The sequence below is a fragment of the Bombyx mandarina genome, chromosome 20 (genome assembly GCF_030267445.1).
Source record: "Bombyx mandarina strain Sakado chromosome 20, ASM3026744v2".
NCBI lineage: Eukaryota > Metazoa > Arthropoda > Insecta > Lepidoptera > Bombycidae > Bombyx > Bombyx mandarina.
In genome coordinates, this window is record NC_143226.1 from 5,413,100 (window position 1) to 5,428,699 (window position 15,600).

The 15,600-nt window shown below is 38.3% G+C and overlaps 1 protein-coding gene across 4 annotated transcripts in view; it reads right to left on the minus strand.

Moving 5' to 3' along the window:
- LOC114247852 (uncharacterized) overlaps positions 1–11,746 on the minus strand; it is a 34,776-nt gene extending 23,030 nt beyond the window's left edge. The window contains exons 1-9 of one of the 4 annotated variants that reach the window (XM_089736012.1): positions 11,204–11,732; positions 9,500–10,009; positions 8,121–8,222; positions 7,588–7,640; positions 7,153–7,188; positions 6,604–6,771; positions 6,006–6,103; positions 5,676–5,820; positions 4,610–4,764 (exon numbers count right to left, since the gene is read on the minus strand). In XM_089736012.1, the coding sequence (XP_089592138.1) occupies positions 4,610–4,764; positions 5,676–5,820; positions 6,006–6,103; positions 6,604–6,771; positions 7,153–7,188; positions 7,588–7,640; positions 8,121–8,222; positions 9,500–10,009; positions 11,204–11,369 (1,433 nt within the window). In that variant the 5' untranslated portion in view covers positions 11,370–11,732. Of the gene's footprint in view, positions 1–4,609; positions 4,765–5,675; positions 5,821–6,005; positions 6,104–6,603; positions 6,796–7,152; positions 7,189–7,587; positions 7,641–8,120; positions 8,223–9,499; positions 10,010–11,203 lie in introns of all 4 variants that reach the window. The other 3 variants (XM_089736011.1, XM_089736013.1, XM_028180920.2) reach the window with 3 other exon arrangements.
- Between the last annotated feature and the right edge of the window lie 3,854 nt (positions 11,747–15,600).

Below are 15,600 nucleotides of genomic sequence, written 5' to 3' on the forward strand. Positions count from 1 at the left end.
TAGGATTCAGCCGGCGAGAGAATGAGATAGAACACATTAGACGTAGAATCCCCACTATCGTCTACTAAACATTGTCCATATGTATGCTTCTGTGTAGTGGGATAGTCAGTATTTCTCTTATTTATAAGTTTCACTTCTACCGTGTGTGACTTGCACACACACACACTTTTTTTTGTCTATCGAATAATTCACAGTGCGTTTCCAGAGATCGTTTCTGCCGCGTACCATCCGGCTTTGGAATGAGAAAGAATTTAAAGGTCACTTTAATACAACGATAAAAATACGGTTGAGTGCTATGCAAATCTGTACATAGATAGGTTACCACGTCTCATCGACGTTAACAAGGCCTAGAGATAACTTTTCAAAGCGCGTTTCAAGACAACAGTGACGCACGCACCTTGCAGAGGAAGGGCGCGGGGGGCGCGGCGGGGCAGCCTGCGCACGCGGGGTGGTACAGGCACAGACACGCCGCGCACGCCAGCGACGGCACCGCGCCGCGCCCGCACGCCATCGAGCACGGCTGCACGGCCCGGCGCCGCACCGCCTGCGTCACGTACACATACACTTCCCCATCAGATTTTTTTTTAAATCCTACCTAAGTGAGAGCCTTGAGAAGCTATTTCAGCGTTACCTTAACTAGTATTATTATTAATATTTCAACAATTATTACTGTTTTACTTGTTAAATTTGAATTTCAAAGTATGTTTTCATTAGGTATTCTTTTTATTTTTATTACTGTACGAGGCTTCCATCTTCGAGTCGATGAATTGCCAATGTTATGTAGGCCATTATTGTCACATGCATCAGGCCATAAATTAAATAGTTTAAATTATTTTCAATGTTAAATGTTTGTGATGTGGCAGTACTTTGTTAAATAAATAAATAGTAAGTGAGCTCACGGGGCTCAAACCTAACGACGTTGCTAAAACGAACCCTAGCAAGAGCCATGCTTCGTAGAATCTACCACCGGATCGGAACCGCGACCCACTGAGAGGATCCGGCGAGAAACTCAGTGGGCTGTGTCTGTGGGTTAATTTACTCGTAGAGCCATTGCTTGCTGACCGGTGCTTGAGGTACCTAAAAACACCGTTAGTGGATCGGGAGGATCCGAAATGACGTGCCCCATCAGCGTCCCCCTTACACATAAACAGAAATAGGCAGGGAGGTGGTACCTTCCCGCGCGGATTCACAAGAGGTCCTACCACCAGTAATTACGCAAATTACAATTTTTCGGGTTTGATTTTTATTTCACGGTGTTATTCCTTCACCGTAAAAGTCAATCGTGAACATTTGTTGAGTACGTATTTCATTAGAAAAATTAGTACCCGCCTGCGGGATTCGAACACCGTTGCATAGCTCTACACGAATGCACCGGACGTCTGTCTTATCCTTTAGGCCAAGACGACTTCAAAAAGTCTAAGGTCTGAGTATAGTTACAACGGCTGTCCCACCCTTCAAACCGAAACGCATTACTGCTTCACGGCAGAAATAGACAGGGCGGTGGTACCTATCCGCGCGGATTCACAAGAGGTCCTACCACCAGTAATACTGACTGACGACAAATCGCACCTTTAGAATTATAGAGATCCATTTCAAAATTTTTGGATTTCGACTAAAGACTTCGACCCTTTTCAGCGACTCTGAATATGACCATAAGTAGCTTATAAATGGACAAATTTATCCATCGGTCTCTTTCACTCCGTACCCTCCCTATAGGACAAACTCATCGAACTCTTTCACTCTGTCCCCTTCTTACACGTCTTTTCGGTTTGAAAACTTAATTAGATGTATTCAAAAAAAAAATACATTTTTTTAGGTTGGTTCCCTGTAATTCTAAAGGTGCGAAATACTTTTCTATAACAGTAAATGACCGGACAAAGTTTAAGGTCAACTCGGCATTCGGACCATTCTATCTAGAGTAGCGTCATGAACCTAAAGTTTAAATTCATACACCACCAACAGAACAAGTGTCTCATTTTTTACTCTATACACTTTTTTTGATACTAAGACGCAGACATAGACATGAACACACAGAAGAGTAAGACGATGATAGCCCATTCAAAAACCGGAGAACATTAATTTAAACGTGAGCATTCCACATTCGTCGCACAAACAGGCAAATACTCGCGAACGATTTTTATTTTATTGCTCAGATGGTACTGTCCATGGGCTCTGCGGCGTAACTGCCGTCTTGAGACATGAGCACAGCGGCTGTCACGACTGATTAGCGGCAGACATGGACAGGATGGTGATTCTCTCTCGTGCGGGCTCGCAATATGTCCTACCACCAGTAAATGGCGCTTAGAGATCGCAGTAACATCTCCGATGACGTATTCAAGGCAACGTAGTTTTTAATGTAATTTTCCAGATATAATTGGAGTTACCTGCAGGTCGGTGGCGGCGGGCGCGAGGGGCGTCCTGGCGGCGAGGGCGGGCGGCGGGACGGGCGACCCCCCGCGGGGCGCGGGCGGGGGGCTCGCGTGCTCCCTGCCCCGGACACGCACTACACTCGTCACCGCTCAGTACCCGCACTCGAGGGCTAATTGCTCAATGTCAATTAACCCTCCTTGCGTTATGCTTTGCGTATATTATATGTTGTTATAGGTAAATCAACTTTTTTTTTATGCATAAGAACACTTTACGGAGTCCCTTCGCGCCAAGTGCTCACAGGAGCCCTGCGAGTTTAGAGCTCACAAGACGCGTTCCTCAGGAGGCAACAACGAGAAAGATAATGGCGGCAACCGGTGTTCACTCACCAAAGTTTCTACACAACCGGGTTCTTCACACTTTTGTTTTACGATTCGAAAATCGATTCTAAATCGATTTTTTTTTATTTGTAAGAATTGTAGACGAGAAAAAAAAAGTTGATTTACTCTACAAATAATTTATCCAAAAACTTTTCTTCCTTACCATTAATTTACTCAAAAATTACAAAAATACATAAAACGTTTTATAGCGAAATAATTTGTTTTTTTCTTTTCTTTCTAAAACCTTCATAGGTCCGCGGGCGTCAATTACCAACTGGCACAAAAAATTTGCATTTAAACGTTTTTTTAATTCTGCTGGGTAGACGAATTAACGCGCTCACTGTCTCCCAGTGTAGGTGGTCCCGGTAGCCCATAGACACATGGCGAATGCACCTTGAGATATGAGGGTCAATTGGTACAACTACTAACCCACCCTTCAAACCGAAGACAGCAAACAGGGTAACTCTATAACGATCCTTTTTGTGGAACATTATTGTTACACGGACGAGACCAGTTGTTTGGAAAACTACTCGCGCGCCGCCTATCGTACGCCGATGGTACTACAACGACTGGCAACATCGAAAATTTACTGTCAAAATACTTGACAGCTAGGGATTTGACAGCTGGGTATTTGAAGGATTGACAAGGCGAGGCGTAGTGAGAACATTTTGGCGTCCCGCGCTTTTATAGCGATGACGTCATAATCCGGTATACATTATATTATTATGCACGTACTTAATTGGTATTGCAATGGAAATAGCGTTAGTGTAAGCAAAATAAAAATTCTCAAGTTTTACAATGTCTTGCTTTATAATTAACTAGATTATAATTGAATATGGCTACATTATTACATTATTCCATTCAGCATTCATAACTGAGAATTACTTAGGACATATATTTGATATGTTTCAATGTTTACACATAGGAATTATTTCTTTATCAGTTAGCAGAGGTTGTATCCATGCACATGGCCATTGACAATGTCAATACTTTGCTAGTCAGCAATAGACTGTACTAACAACTTTAAGAGCAGCTGTAAAGCTGGATCTGACACTGCTCGCATGGACATTAGATAACTACTGAATGCTGATCTGTCTTAGTTCTCCTCAGTTATAAACACCAGGTCTAAAATATGGGCTGGATTCTAGTGAAGGAAGGTTGTAAGGCTGGTGTTTCCTGTTCGATAATGTTACTGATAGAATATCAACTGTGTTAGGTTAAAAGAGATATTTGTTAAACAATATCTCTATTATTGTCCTCTGAGTACAAAATATCAGCTGACGCAAGGTCAACGTTTAATACATCTGTTTAATACCAAAACTTTTTTTCCTGCCTATGCTGAGAGCCTTGAGGGGCTATTTCAACGTAACCTTAACTAGTAGGTGAGCTCACGGGGCTCAAACCTGACGATGTTGCTAAGACGAACCCTAGCAAGAGCCGTGCTTCGCAGAATCTACCACCGGATCGGAAACGCGACCCACTGAGAAGATCCGGCGAGAAACCCAGCGGGCTGTGTTTGAGGATATACCAAACCCACTCACAACACTCCGTTATTATAATTAGACTTTCTTTGACCTACTTCTTCAACATGTATGGGAACAGTAACATTAATTTATATCAGGTTGAGTATGAATTCTCAGTTTTTTAAGATATATTTTAATTTCAAATCACATGAAACAAAAATATAGGGTGTTCACCCCAAGCGTCAGCTGTTTTTAGATTACATTACGTGCCGTGTAAAAACATAATGCAATGTATTTGAAATGATTCAAGAATAACAAGAGCCACAACCTGCCTTCCTTTTCCAGAGTGATTTTTTTTTACATCTTTAACACATTTGTCACAAGGCAAACCTTATATACCTGGGTTTCTTCCAGGCTGCAGTGTTATTGTTGTCCGCGTTGCTCGGTGTGGTCGGTGCCGGCTGTTGGGGTTGCGGTTTCTTTGGCAGCTTCCTCGGTTCCGGGGCTGCTGGTACGGGAATCGAGCCGCTGAGACGTGAGCCCACTGATTTCACCTTCAATGAGAAGAATTTTATACTGGTGATAAGACAACTTGTGAGTCCGCGCGTGTAGGTACCACCGCCCCGCCTATTTCTGCCGTGAAGCAGTAATGCGTTTCGGTTTCAAGGATGAGACAGCCGTTGTAACTATACTGAGACTAGAACTTATATCTCAAGATGGGTGGCGCATTTACATGTAAATGTCTATGGCCCCCAGTAACCACTTAACACCAACAATAAAAAAAAATCAATTAAATTTACAATTGGACCTGAATGAGAATATGTTTTATAGTAACCTAACCACCACGTTGCAAGTTAACATACGGGTTCAGGTAACCAGTTAATACCAGATAGGTACATACAACCTGCCCTACCAGCCTATTGATTATTGTTGTAAATGAGCATGAAACAGGAACATATTAACCATATCCCAGAGTTGGTCTTATCTTTCAAAGCAATGCTGCATACAAAAGTAGGCTATTACATTACAAACTGTCTATTTCCTATCAAAGCAAGATGGCATGCTACTAAACAACCTTCGCGGTGTTGTCACCTCTGACCCCGCTTAACACATCATTCAGCAAGCCCATAGGAGGTCCCTAACCTAACAATTTTGACAGATTGATTACAATAATCGAAGTCACCACTTACATATATACCACATTTGAATTCTATGGAAAAACTAACTTTGCAGGAGTCTGAAAATGCATTCTGCAGGCAATGCAGTCCCCCAAGCAATGCATATATATAATGCATAAAATAATTTAGAGACTCCATTATCTAAATCAAGTATTAGGCAGCGGCTTGGCTCTGCCCCTGGCATTGCTGACGTCCATGAGCGACGGTGACCACTTACCATCAGGAGGGCCGTATGCTCGTCTCCCTACAAAGGCAATAAAAAAATTAAAAAAACATTCCGATCTTACCTTGATCTTGGCAGGTGGGGAAGTCAGCGCGACAGGTTCGGGACTAGCCCCCTTGGGAGGCTTGGGTTTGGGAGTGCGCTTGCCCTCGAGGGCGGGCGGGGCGCTACAAACCGGGGACTCCACGCGGCGCATTAGCTTCGCGTCACTGTTGTAAAATATAATTTTCAGTATAAGTAAATACACAATGTTAACTCTGTTTGTGCACAAATAATCACATCAATGAAAAAAAAATATATTTTATTTTTTATTATATAATTTATATATTTTATGTTTTTTTCTGTTTGTCAGTGCATATTAAATATAAACATGTACTAATATTTATAGAAATACCGTATAATTTCTTTATCAGGATCATCAACTCCTAGTGGCTCCTTGAAGAATGAAAAGTTTTCTAATGTCAGTCCTGTGCCTGCCAGTTGCTCAGACACCTGTCGATCAACAAAAATACTACAATTATATGTATACTATTAAATATAAACACTCCAGAATTCAAGTTTTTTATTATTACTTTAGTAGTAAAACTAGCATGCCGTCCTCCTGATGGTGAGCTCATGGACTTCAACAATGTCATGAGCACTTTCTAATTGCTGCCTGTTTTATTTAAAATCTATATAAATAAAAATGAATTGCTGTTCGTTAGTCTCGCTAAAACTCGGGAACGGCTGGACCGATTTCGCTAATTTTGGTCTTGAATTATTTGTGGAAGTCCAGAGAAGGTTTAAAAGGTATAAAACATGAAAATGCTCGGAATGAAATAAAAATAACAATTTTGTTTTTCCTTTGACGTGTCCCCCGTCGAACGGATTCCTTTTGTTTGTTTTAGGTTTATTTTATACAAAAGTTTAGGACTTCAATTTATCGATTGAGGCACTACGAAGTCTGCCGGGTCAGCTAGTTCATAATAAAAATTCCAAATGATCGCACTAACCTCTCTGGTAGACCTCAATTTCTTTCCAAGCGGCGTGTAGTAGTATATGTCCCCATGTTTCCTGGAATGGGAGTCCAGGGCCGCCCGGTACACCAGCTCCCGCTTCCAGCCGCGCTCCAGCGGCAAGCGGAGAGCCGGAGACGACATGTCGATGGTGGCACGGCGGCGCTGCGCAGGAGATGACGGTACACTCTGATATATGACAATGTCACTTAATTTGTTTTCACTGGTTGAGCATACTATGAATTCCCTCGCATTGCTACCAAGCCAGATTGTTGGTGTGATAGCAGGCATCACACTTGAGACTTTCGACCAATTGTTAAGTCTTATTGTAGCGTCTGTAAACTCCACCCCTGTGCGTGTGTAACAAAGTGTCCATATAGATAGTTTCTTTCGTTGTCCAAATAATAACTATTGGAATAAATCTGACAGACATTTTTAAGCTTAAAGTTCAAGATTTACTTAATGTAGCTTGAATACTTAACATAGAGTTTAAAAGTTTTTATAATTTTTCTAATTTAGTATTATTATAAAACTAATAAAACATACTATGGGTATCATCGGTGTCTTTTTAATTGGCAAGACCTGTTAGAAAATAATTAAAAATATAAAAATGTATTCACATAAGTTCAGTTGGTTGTTTTGTTGATACATTTTCGACAACACAGATTTTTGACATTGAATCAACATGCAAAAAAAACACTTAATTTTTTTTATTTACACACCGAAAGTGTTAAAGGGCCTTGGAAAAGTAATCATATTTGATTAGTTACCCATCACCATTATCACCATCACTTTTTTCGTGCATAGACGTGTATGGTTCAACTCATTGTCAAGTTAAAATGACAAATTCTAAAAATAAAAGTTTGAGCATTGCTGAGTTGCTCTCCTACGAGTTAGAGGTCTGTTAACAGCTGACCCCACCCACGCCAAACCCTTAAGTTACCAATGATCTATTGATCAATACTTAATACATTTACTTACATCTGTATTCTCATCGGACTTTGATGACATAGCCGATGATGGTCGGGATCCATCTAAAATTATAAAAATAATTACAATAAACTTAAACATCAAATTTATAAAGAAGTAAATGTACATTTGAGTGATTTTGAATGTGAAACAATTTCAAAAGTTAATAGACACAAATGTTGAGCCCAAATGGATTAGCTTGACGGAGCTTAGCTTGATGCTATGTATCACTTTTTATTGGTGGTAGGACCTCTTGTGAGTCCGCGCGGGTGGGTACTACCGCCCTGCCTATTTCTGCCGTGAAGCAGTAATGCGTTTCGGTCTGAAGGGTAGAGCAGCCGTTGTAATTATACTGAGACCTTAGAACTTATATCTCAAGATGGGTGGCGCATTTATGTTGTAGATATCTATGGGCTCTAGTAACCACTTAACACCAGGTGGGCTGTGAGCTCGTCCATCCATCTAAGCAATAAAAAATAAACATAAAAAATATCATGGGAGGCAAACAAAGGTTAAGTAAATATTAAATGTTTTGTCAAACAAACCAGTATCAGTGCGTGGTCGTTTTGAAGCTGTAGGGGTAGCTATCACGTTCCTCACCGGAGTGAAGTTCTTGATGGCTGCTGACACTTCAGCTTCCAAACGTGCTGTTTTACAACAAATAATTTAGGCATTAGAGTCATAACTTCAGATATATAATATAGTACTTCAAATTGTAATTGGTCCTAATTCAATATATTATTAAGTTTGTATCATTATTTAGTTTGCTTTTTTTCTCAATTATAGAACCATGCAGCTCATATACCCGGATACAATTAATACTTCAAAAGGATTTGAACAAATTTGCATAACCTAAACTTAATAGAGATAAACTCTCAGCGTATGATCTGCCTGTCTAATATATGCTATCTTAAGGTAGTAAACTTACTAATCCGAGAGACTAATCTGACAACTATTTAAATTGTTTAAAAATCAATTGAATTGAATGTGAGATGAATATAAGAGGGTTCAATTTAAAGAAAATAACAACTATTCTACATTTGAGGTCTTTGTGCTTTGCTATCTAACTCACAAGTGTTCACAAACAACATTAATTGAGAAGGAATATATTGTGTAATAAATCTCATAAAATTGTATTAAATTTTTAGAGTCGAAAAACTAGGATTTCCTCTTGTATCACAATGAATCCAGAGGATATGAAAACTGAGATTCTGACATTCAAATATTTTTTAAAGAAACAATTAACTCCGGCTTGGTAATCTCACCCTGAGTATCTTAACCACTAGGCTAATGGTATTTTTTTTTACAATAAATGCTTATTAGGTACAAGGTCAAACAATGCTATAATAAACTGAATAAACGGAACACTGCATTCTATTCAAAGTAATATGCAGTCCTAGATTTAAATATGTGAATATATTTAAATGCTTCATAGACTAATCATTACACTGATCTACCATGGAATAATTGCCATTGCGAAACATTGTATTTGGATTATTGTTTTCAATAATGTTATATGAATTATAAAATTTTCCTGAATTTTATTCTGAAAGAAATAATGAAATACTCGTCCTCGTCCACTATTATTTACAATCAGAGGTATAGTTTTGGTGAAATAGTTCATGCTTTCTAAAAGACAAATCCCAATTTGATATGTTATGTGCATGTGCATAGAACATAACACATCGTGGAAGATAATATTATTTTACAAGGTCTACATTATCTTGTCATAAATTTTGCAGAAAGTTTTGCTAGAATTAACACATTATGGTATTCAGCAAGTATCTTATGACGAAAGGTGAAATAGTTAATGAAATACCTGTTTTAAACCATAGTCCCATCCTAACAGCAGAAATCGTAAAATATTAAAATTGTAAACTTAATGTATAACTTTTTATTAGATAAATAATGACTATGAACTTACCAACAACACGACCATAAACTTCTGTTTTAATATCTTCAAAGGTATCAAATCCCTTAAATTCTTCATCATTCTCATCACCAAAAGCATCTGATGCCCTGCGCTTGATGCCTTTATTTACTTCCGCAATTATATCTTCTAATTTTTCACCTTCTTTGCAACTGTCATCTGTGTCTCTTTTCAACATCTCAGTCTCAAATTCGATTTTGTCTTCAATATTTTCGTCCACTTCCATTTCAGGGGTCTTGACATCTGTTTCAACATGGACTTGTAATTCTGGAATTTGCGGATGAGTTTCATTCACATCTTCATCAAATATTTTTTGGTCTGCTACTTGTGTTTCAGAGACAGCATCAAGAGCTTTAGTGTCTAACTCTGTAATTGGCTCAGGCTCTGTATTTTTGGGTTCTGTGATATTAGAGCTGACATTTGGTTCTGTAGATGGAACACTCTCTTGCTTTTCTAAATTATCTTCAACAATTTCCAGTTTTGAATCTTCTATAGAATCAGTTTCTAAAATAAAATAAATAATAAATATTTACTAACGATCACGCCACGTTAACTGGTCCCGTGATAAGTTCGTAAAGAACTTGTGTTACAGGTACCAGATAATGGAAATAAATGTAAGATTTTTATTATACACATACATATATTTAATATACATCCATAACCCTGGAAAAGACATTTATATTTATCATACAAATATCTTCCCTCGGCGGGATTCGAACCTGCGACCCCCTTATGTAGTGACCATGTCACTTACCACTACACCAGACGGCCGTAAAATAAATAGTAAAAAGGGTGAGCGATTACTACCGCAGTGAAAGAAAGATGTTATTTATTTCCGGAGCTCAGTATATAGTGTACCAACTCATATTCTCAGTTCAAAATAATCAAACCTAAGAATAGTATGATTTCTGCATTATAAGTACCTTAGCTAATTGTAATGATTATTCATGTAGCAGGATTGCTTAATAACAGGTAAGGTCTATGAATTGTGTTTTGTTCCAAGCAGTAATTGGTACAAAGTGATCGAACGGAAAACAATAAAAATTTAGCAATATCGACTTAAGCACTAGTGGTAATAATTTTATTGAACAAGACACACTAACAACTTGAACATGATCATGCAATATATGACCACCTCACACATGAATGAGAAATGTGAATAATTATAAATATCTTTAAACCAGAGTTTGAATTAAAAAAACAATAATTTTATTAAACTTGAAATTGTCTAAGAACGACCAACTTTCTAACAATTTCAAATTTATTGTTTTTTTACATTAAATAACATACTTTACTTTCACTTTTCGTAGGAGAGAAACAATACACTTAACAGTCAACTAAATTTTGTAATATAGGTAAAACATTGTGTTGTTAATTCGCATTGCCATTTTTTGATTGGAAATACATTTTAAGAAAAGGCGAAGTTTAATTACAATTATAATTGATCGTTTAATATGATTTGATTGTAACAGAGACATTGGTACATAATTTTCAATCATGTAAATTAAATTTAAAACAACAACAGATTTATACTTTTCAACTTTTTTCTTTCAATATTGATTATTTAAATATTATATCCCTTGAAGTTTTTCATCTAAAACGTTATTACAAATGAAGCTTAATGTTAGAAAACAAATTGAAAACGTAGTTATGTGTGTCATCAAAGTCAAATAGGTTATAATTTTGATGTAGTGTTACCTTCTTGAGAATTCGAGGGTTCGTCACTATGTATGAGCTCTGTATGATCTTTATGAACTTCTTTAGCTTCTAGACTTCTTTCGACGTCCGTGTCCACCTTCTCAATACTCTCAGTATTAGTTTCTTCGGTTCCCCCGTTATCAATCACCGCCATTTCGTCCGACATTGTCAGTTTTAGTTTATTTTGACCGTACTGTGCCGTCAATAAGTAAATGAACACATAACACGCGTGCTACAACACATCAAAAGGCTCGATAGCGAATTATCAATGTTAGCGCGTCACGACGATTTCCCGCTATATTGGTCTAAAAAAAATTGAGCTTCGCTATGTACACGTAACATTTATATCAAAAGTTTTATGTTAAAGATTTTAATAGCTGTATATTTTGTTTTGCAACCTCGGTATATTTTTTTATAATTCTGCCGAGATGTAAATATTAACCGCCTATCAAACGGCATCAACGTGAAATTTCAGTAAATTTATTTTTATTAGAAAATGTCGGGCATAAACAAACCACAGACTGCAGAGTACACACTACAGACCATAGATTATACACTTAATAGCTACAGACTAAAAAAAGTGTGATAATAATCTATGAAATTGGTAGAAGTGTTTAAATAATTGTCATTAAGCATATTTTGGCGGTAAGGCAACGTGATGATTGTTTTATTTTGTTAGTGCAGTGCTTTTCAGGTTAATAACTATTTGAAATTTGTAAAATTGTTACTTCCAATATTCAAACCATTTTATTCGAAGGTTTTCCATTTATCTAATTCAATGCCTACGGTGCTGTCTCATATCACATCGTTTAATTTAATTCACTTTCTGAACGATAACAATTACTTTTGGTTTTTATTCTAAATTTCTCAGTATGGGATACTTTGCCTGTCTAATGGGAGAATCAAAGTATAAAGATCTATGAATACTAAACTGCACTGAGCATAGATTATACACTTAATGCACTGAGTATTGGCTTGAAGATTTGGTTACCAGGCCACAAAATATTAGAAAAATATTATTTCAGACGGAGTGTTTTTTAAGGGATTTTATGACCTGGTAACTAAGATCTTTAGGTCAAGTCTTATTTTAATTTTAATGAAAACTTTTTTATATTAAAAATGATTACGAAATGAAATGAAGTTGATTTATTTATTTCTTTATTTATCGTATGGCATTCGTTTACACTGCGTGGTTATAATTTAAATTTACAGTTTATGAAATAATCGATACCTAGCTTCTTTTGTTACATTTTCGAGATCTTCCACTTGGCCTGCGAATCTCGTTAGTGGGCATTCCATGACAATGTGGCGTACAGTTTGCTCTTTCACAGCTTTCGTTTTCCGTCCAACCCCATCTCTTCCGCAGTTCGTTACAGTGACCAATTCCCGTTCTCAGATGGTTAAGCATGCACCATATTGGGCGTTTTTCTTTGAAACGAGGCGGGCGGGAGTGTGGATTCAGCTCGAACAGTTCAGGTGGGATACATCTGGCTGACCATTCTTTGACCCAGGCCTCGTTTGTGTTCCAATTGGAGTGTGGTTGGTGTGCCTGTAATGCCGGTGGGTTTCGTGACTTCCATTTCGTCGGTTTGAAGTTGGCTAGGTCCCTGTTGATAGGCAGCTCGGGTTGTCTAAGCGCCTTTTCTATCTCTGCGTATAGGTGGTGGGTGCGGCGAAGGTGGAGTGGGGCAATGGTGCTCAGAGCCGGAAGCCAGTGCAGAGGGGTTGGTTGCACCCCATGATTAGGCGCATGGTGCGATTTAGTTGCTTATCGACTACAGTAGTGTGGGAGCTGTTTAACCATGCAGGGGTGCAGTATTCTGCCGTCGTATATTCCAGGGCCAGGGCGGATATCCTCGGACAGTTGGATAATGCTCCCCACGTTGTCTCTGTCAGCTTTTGTAGGATATTGTTCCTGGTTCTCAGTTTCGCTGCGACAGGTGGGCACTGTATGTGAGAGACCAATCTAGGGTGACACCCAGATATTTGGGACAGGGGTTCAAGGGGAAAGGGGAGCCTCTAAAGGTGACGTTGGGTTTCTTGTTAGCCTGTCGGTTATTTAGGTGGAAACAGCAGACTTCCGTCTTGGAGGCATTCGGACACAAGCGCCATCGAATGAAGTAGTCATCAAGCGTGGCCATGTCGTTTTCAAGGTGACTTTCCGTTGTTTTTATACTGCGGCTTTGTGCGACTAGAGCAAGGTCGTCGGCGTACGCAAATTTCCTAGAGAGCGTCTCTGGCACATCGTGGGTGTACACGTTGAAGAGTGTTGATGCGAGGACTGAGCCCTGCGGGAGGCCGTTGTTCAGGGCCCTGAATAAGCTAGATTTGTCTCCTAGATGGACACGGAATGGTCTATTGGTAACGGCGTCCTCAATAACTTTGTAGATCTTTATACAGGGATCATGAATATGAAACATCGCATGAAATGAAATGAAATAGAAATAAAAACGAAAATTTATTAAATGAAAAGAAATGAAATGAGATGATATAGGATGAAATCATGGAGTTATTAAGTATACTGAGACTTTTTCAGTGGACTTTTTGGAGGATCCCGAGAAGTTACGTTCTGCGGCTTTGTTTCATTTTCCCATATTTGTGCACTTTCACAGATATTATACAGTTAATAAGCCAGCGTCATTACACATTTAAAACCTGAAGAAACACTAAATAGACAAAATTAAACAAATCACACAACTTCACTCCTGGCGTTCCCGCCAAAAAGTCATTTTGGAGTCTATTTTAAAAAGGATTTGATGACCTGGTAACGAAGACCTTTAAGTCATGTTTTATTTTAATTTATATTCTTATTTTTATGAAAAATTATAAGATAATTAGTAATCATCGTGGCCTAAAGGATAAGACGTCCGATGCATTCGTATCTAGCGATGCAACGGTGTTCGTATCCCGCAGGCGGGTACCAATTTTTCTAATGAAATACGTACTTGACAAATGTTCACGATTGACTTCCACGGTTAAGGACATCGTGTAATAAAAATTAAACCCGCAGAATTTGCGTAATTACTGGTGGTAGGACCTCTTGTGAGTCTGCATGGATAGGTACCACCACCCCGCCTATTTCTGCCGTGAAGCAGTAATGTGTTTCGGTTTGAAGGGTGGGGCAGCCGTTGTAACTATACTGAGACTTTAGAACTTATATCTCAAGATGGGTGCGCATTTACGTTGTAAATGTCTATTGGCTCTAGTAACCACTTAGCACCAGGTGGGCTATGAGCTCGTTGACTCATAATAATATAAGCAATAAAAAAAAATGGAGACATTTATCAACTGGGATGAAATTAAATGTAGTGAAATGAGATGTTATGGGATGAAATATAATCTCGGTAAAATGGCGGTCATTTACTGAGATATTTTCTGCGGACTTTTTGGAGGTTCCCGAGAAGTTACGTCCAGTGGCTTTATTTCATTTTCCCACATTTTTGCACTTTCACAGATATTAAACAATTAATAAGTCACCGTTATTACACATTTAAAAACAATAGATAGACAAAATATAACAAATCACACAGCTTCATCACTCCTCGCGTTCCCGCCAAAAAGTCCATTTCTGAGGTGAATGAAGTTAGCCCCTCAAAAAAATTTTTTTTCCCTATTTTATACTTATTCTCTATTAATTCGTTTGTTCATCATTTTTTCATGATTGTTCACTGTTAATAATTGTTTGTTCTGCATTTATTTATTTAAAAAAAATATTTAAAAATATACCTACAAGTTAGCCCCTCTAATGCAATTTTTAATACTTTTTCATCCTTAATGACTCGTAAATATTCATTTTCGATTGTTCTTATATAAAACATGTTTGTTCTCTTTCGAAATTACTCGTTTTTTGTTTAATTTACTATTTTTATTAGTTGAATAAATGTATGCAAAATATGTGTCCTGCGCATGCGTCAAGTATAATGCCTAAACTTTCTACACGGTTTTAACCGTGAAAAAAAAAAACAAATATAAATCCTGAAGGAGCAATTAATTGGTATACAGTTTAATTAAAACAATTTAAAAATAAATAAATGAAGTAATGTGCATTGGCGTTAAGTTAGACCAAATACATTTTTTCCATCCATTAACTCTGCCATTGCCGGTCCCAAGCCCGGATGAGAAAAGAGGAGGGTTGAGTAGAGCTAGACATTCCTACCGTAAAACGTCAACGCCGAGCACTGGGCGGCGGGAAATAACCCAGCCCCCGGATACAACCAGAGACCCGGAGCGGGACCAGATTGCCGTGAAGGACTAAATCCCTTCAAAATACTGATGTGGAAGGACGTGGGAACCCACCACAATTATATCCCAAGAGAGTCATGGACAGAGAAACATTTAAACTGTTTGAAGGCCATGACCACGACCCTCAGTAATGAGGAAACCGACGCAAGGAGGTA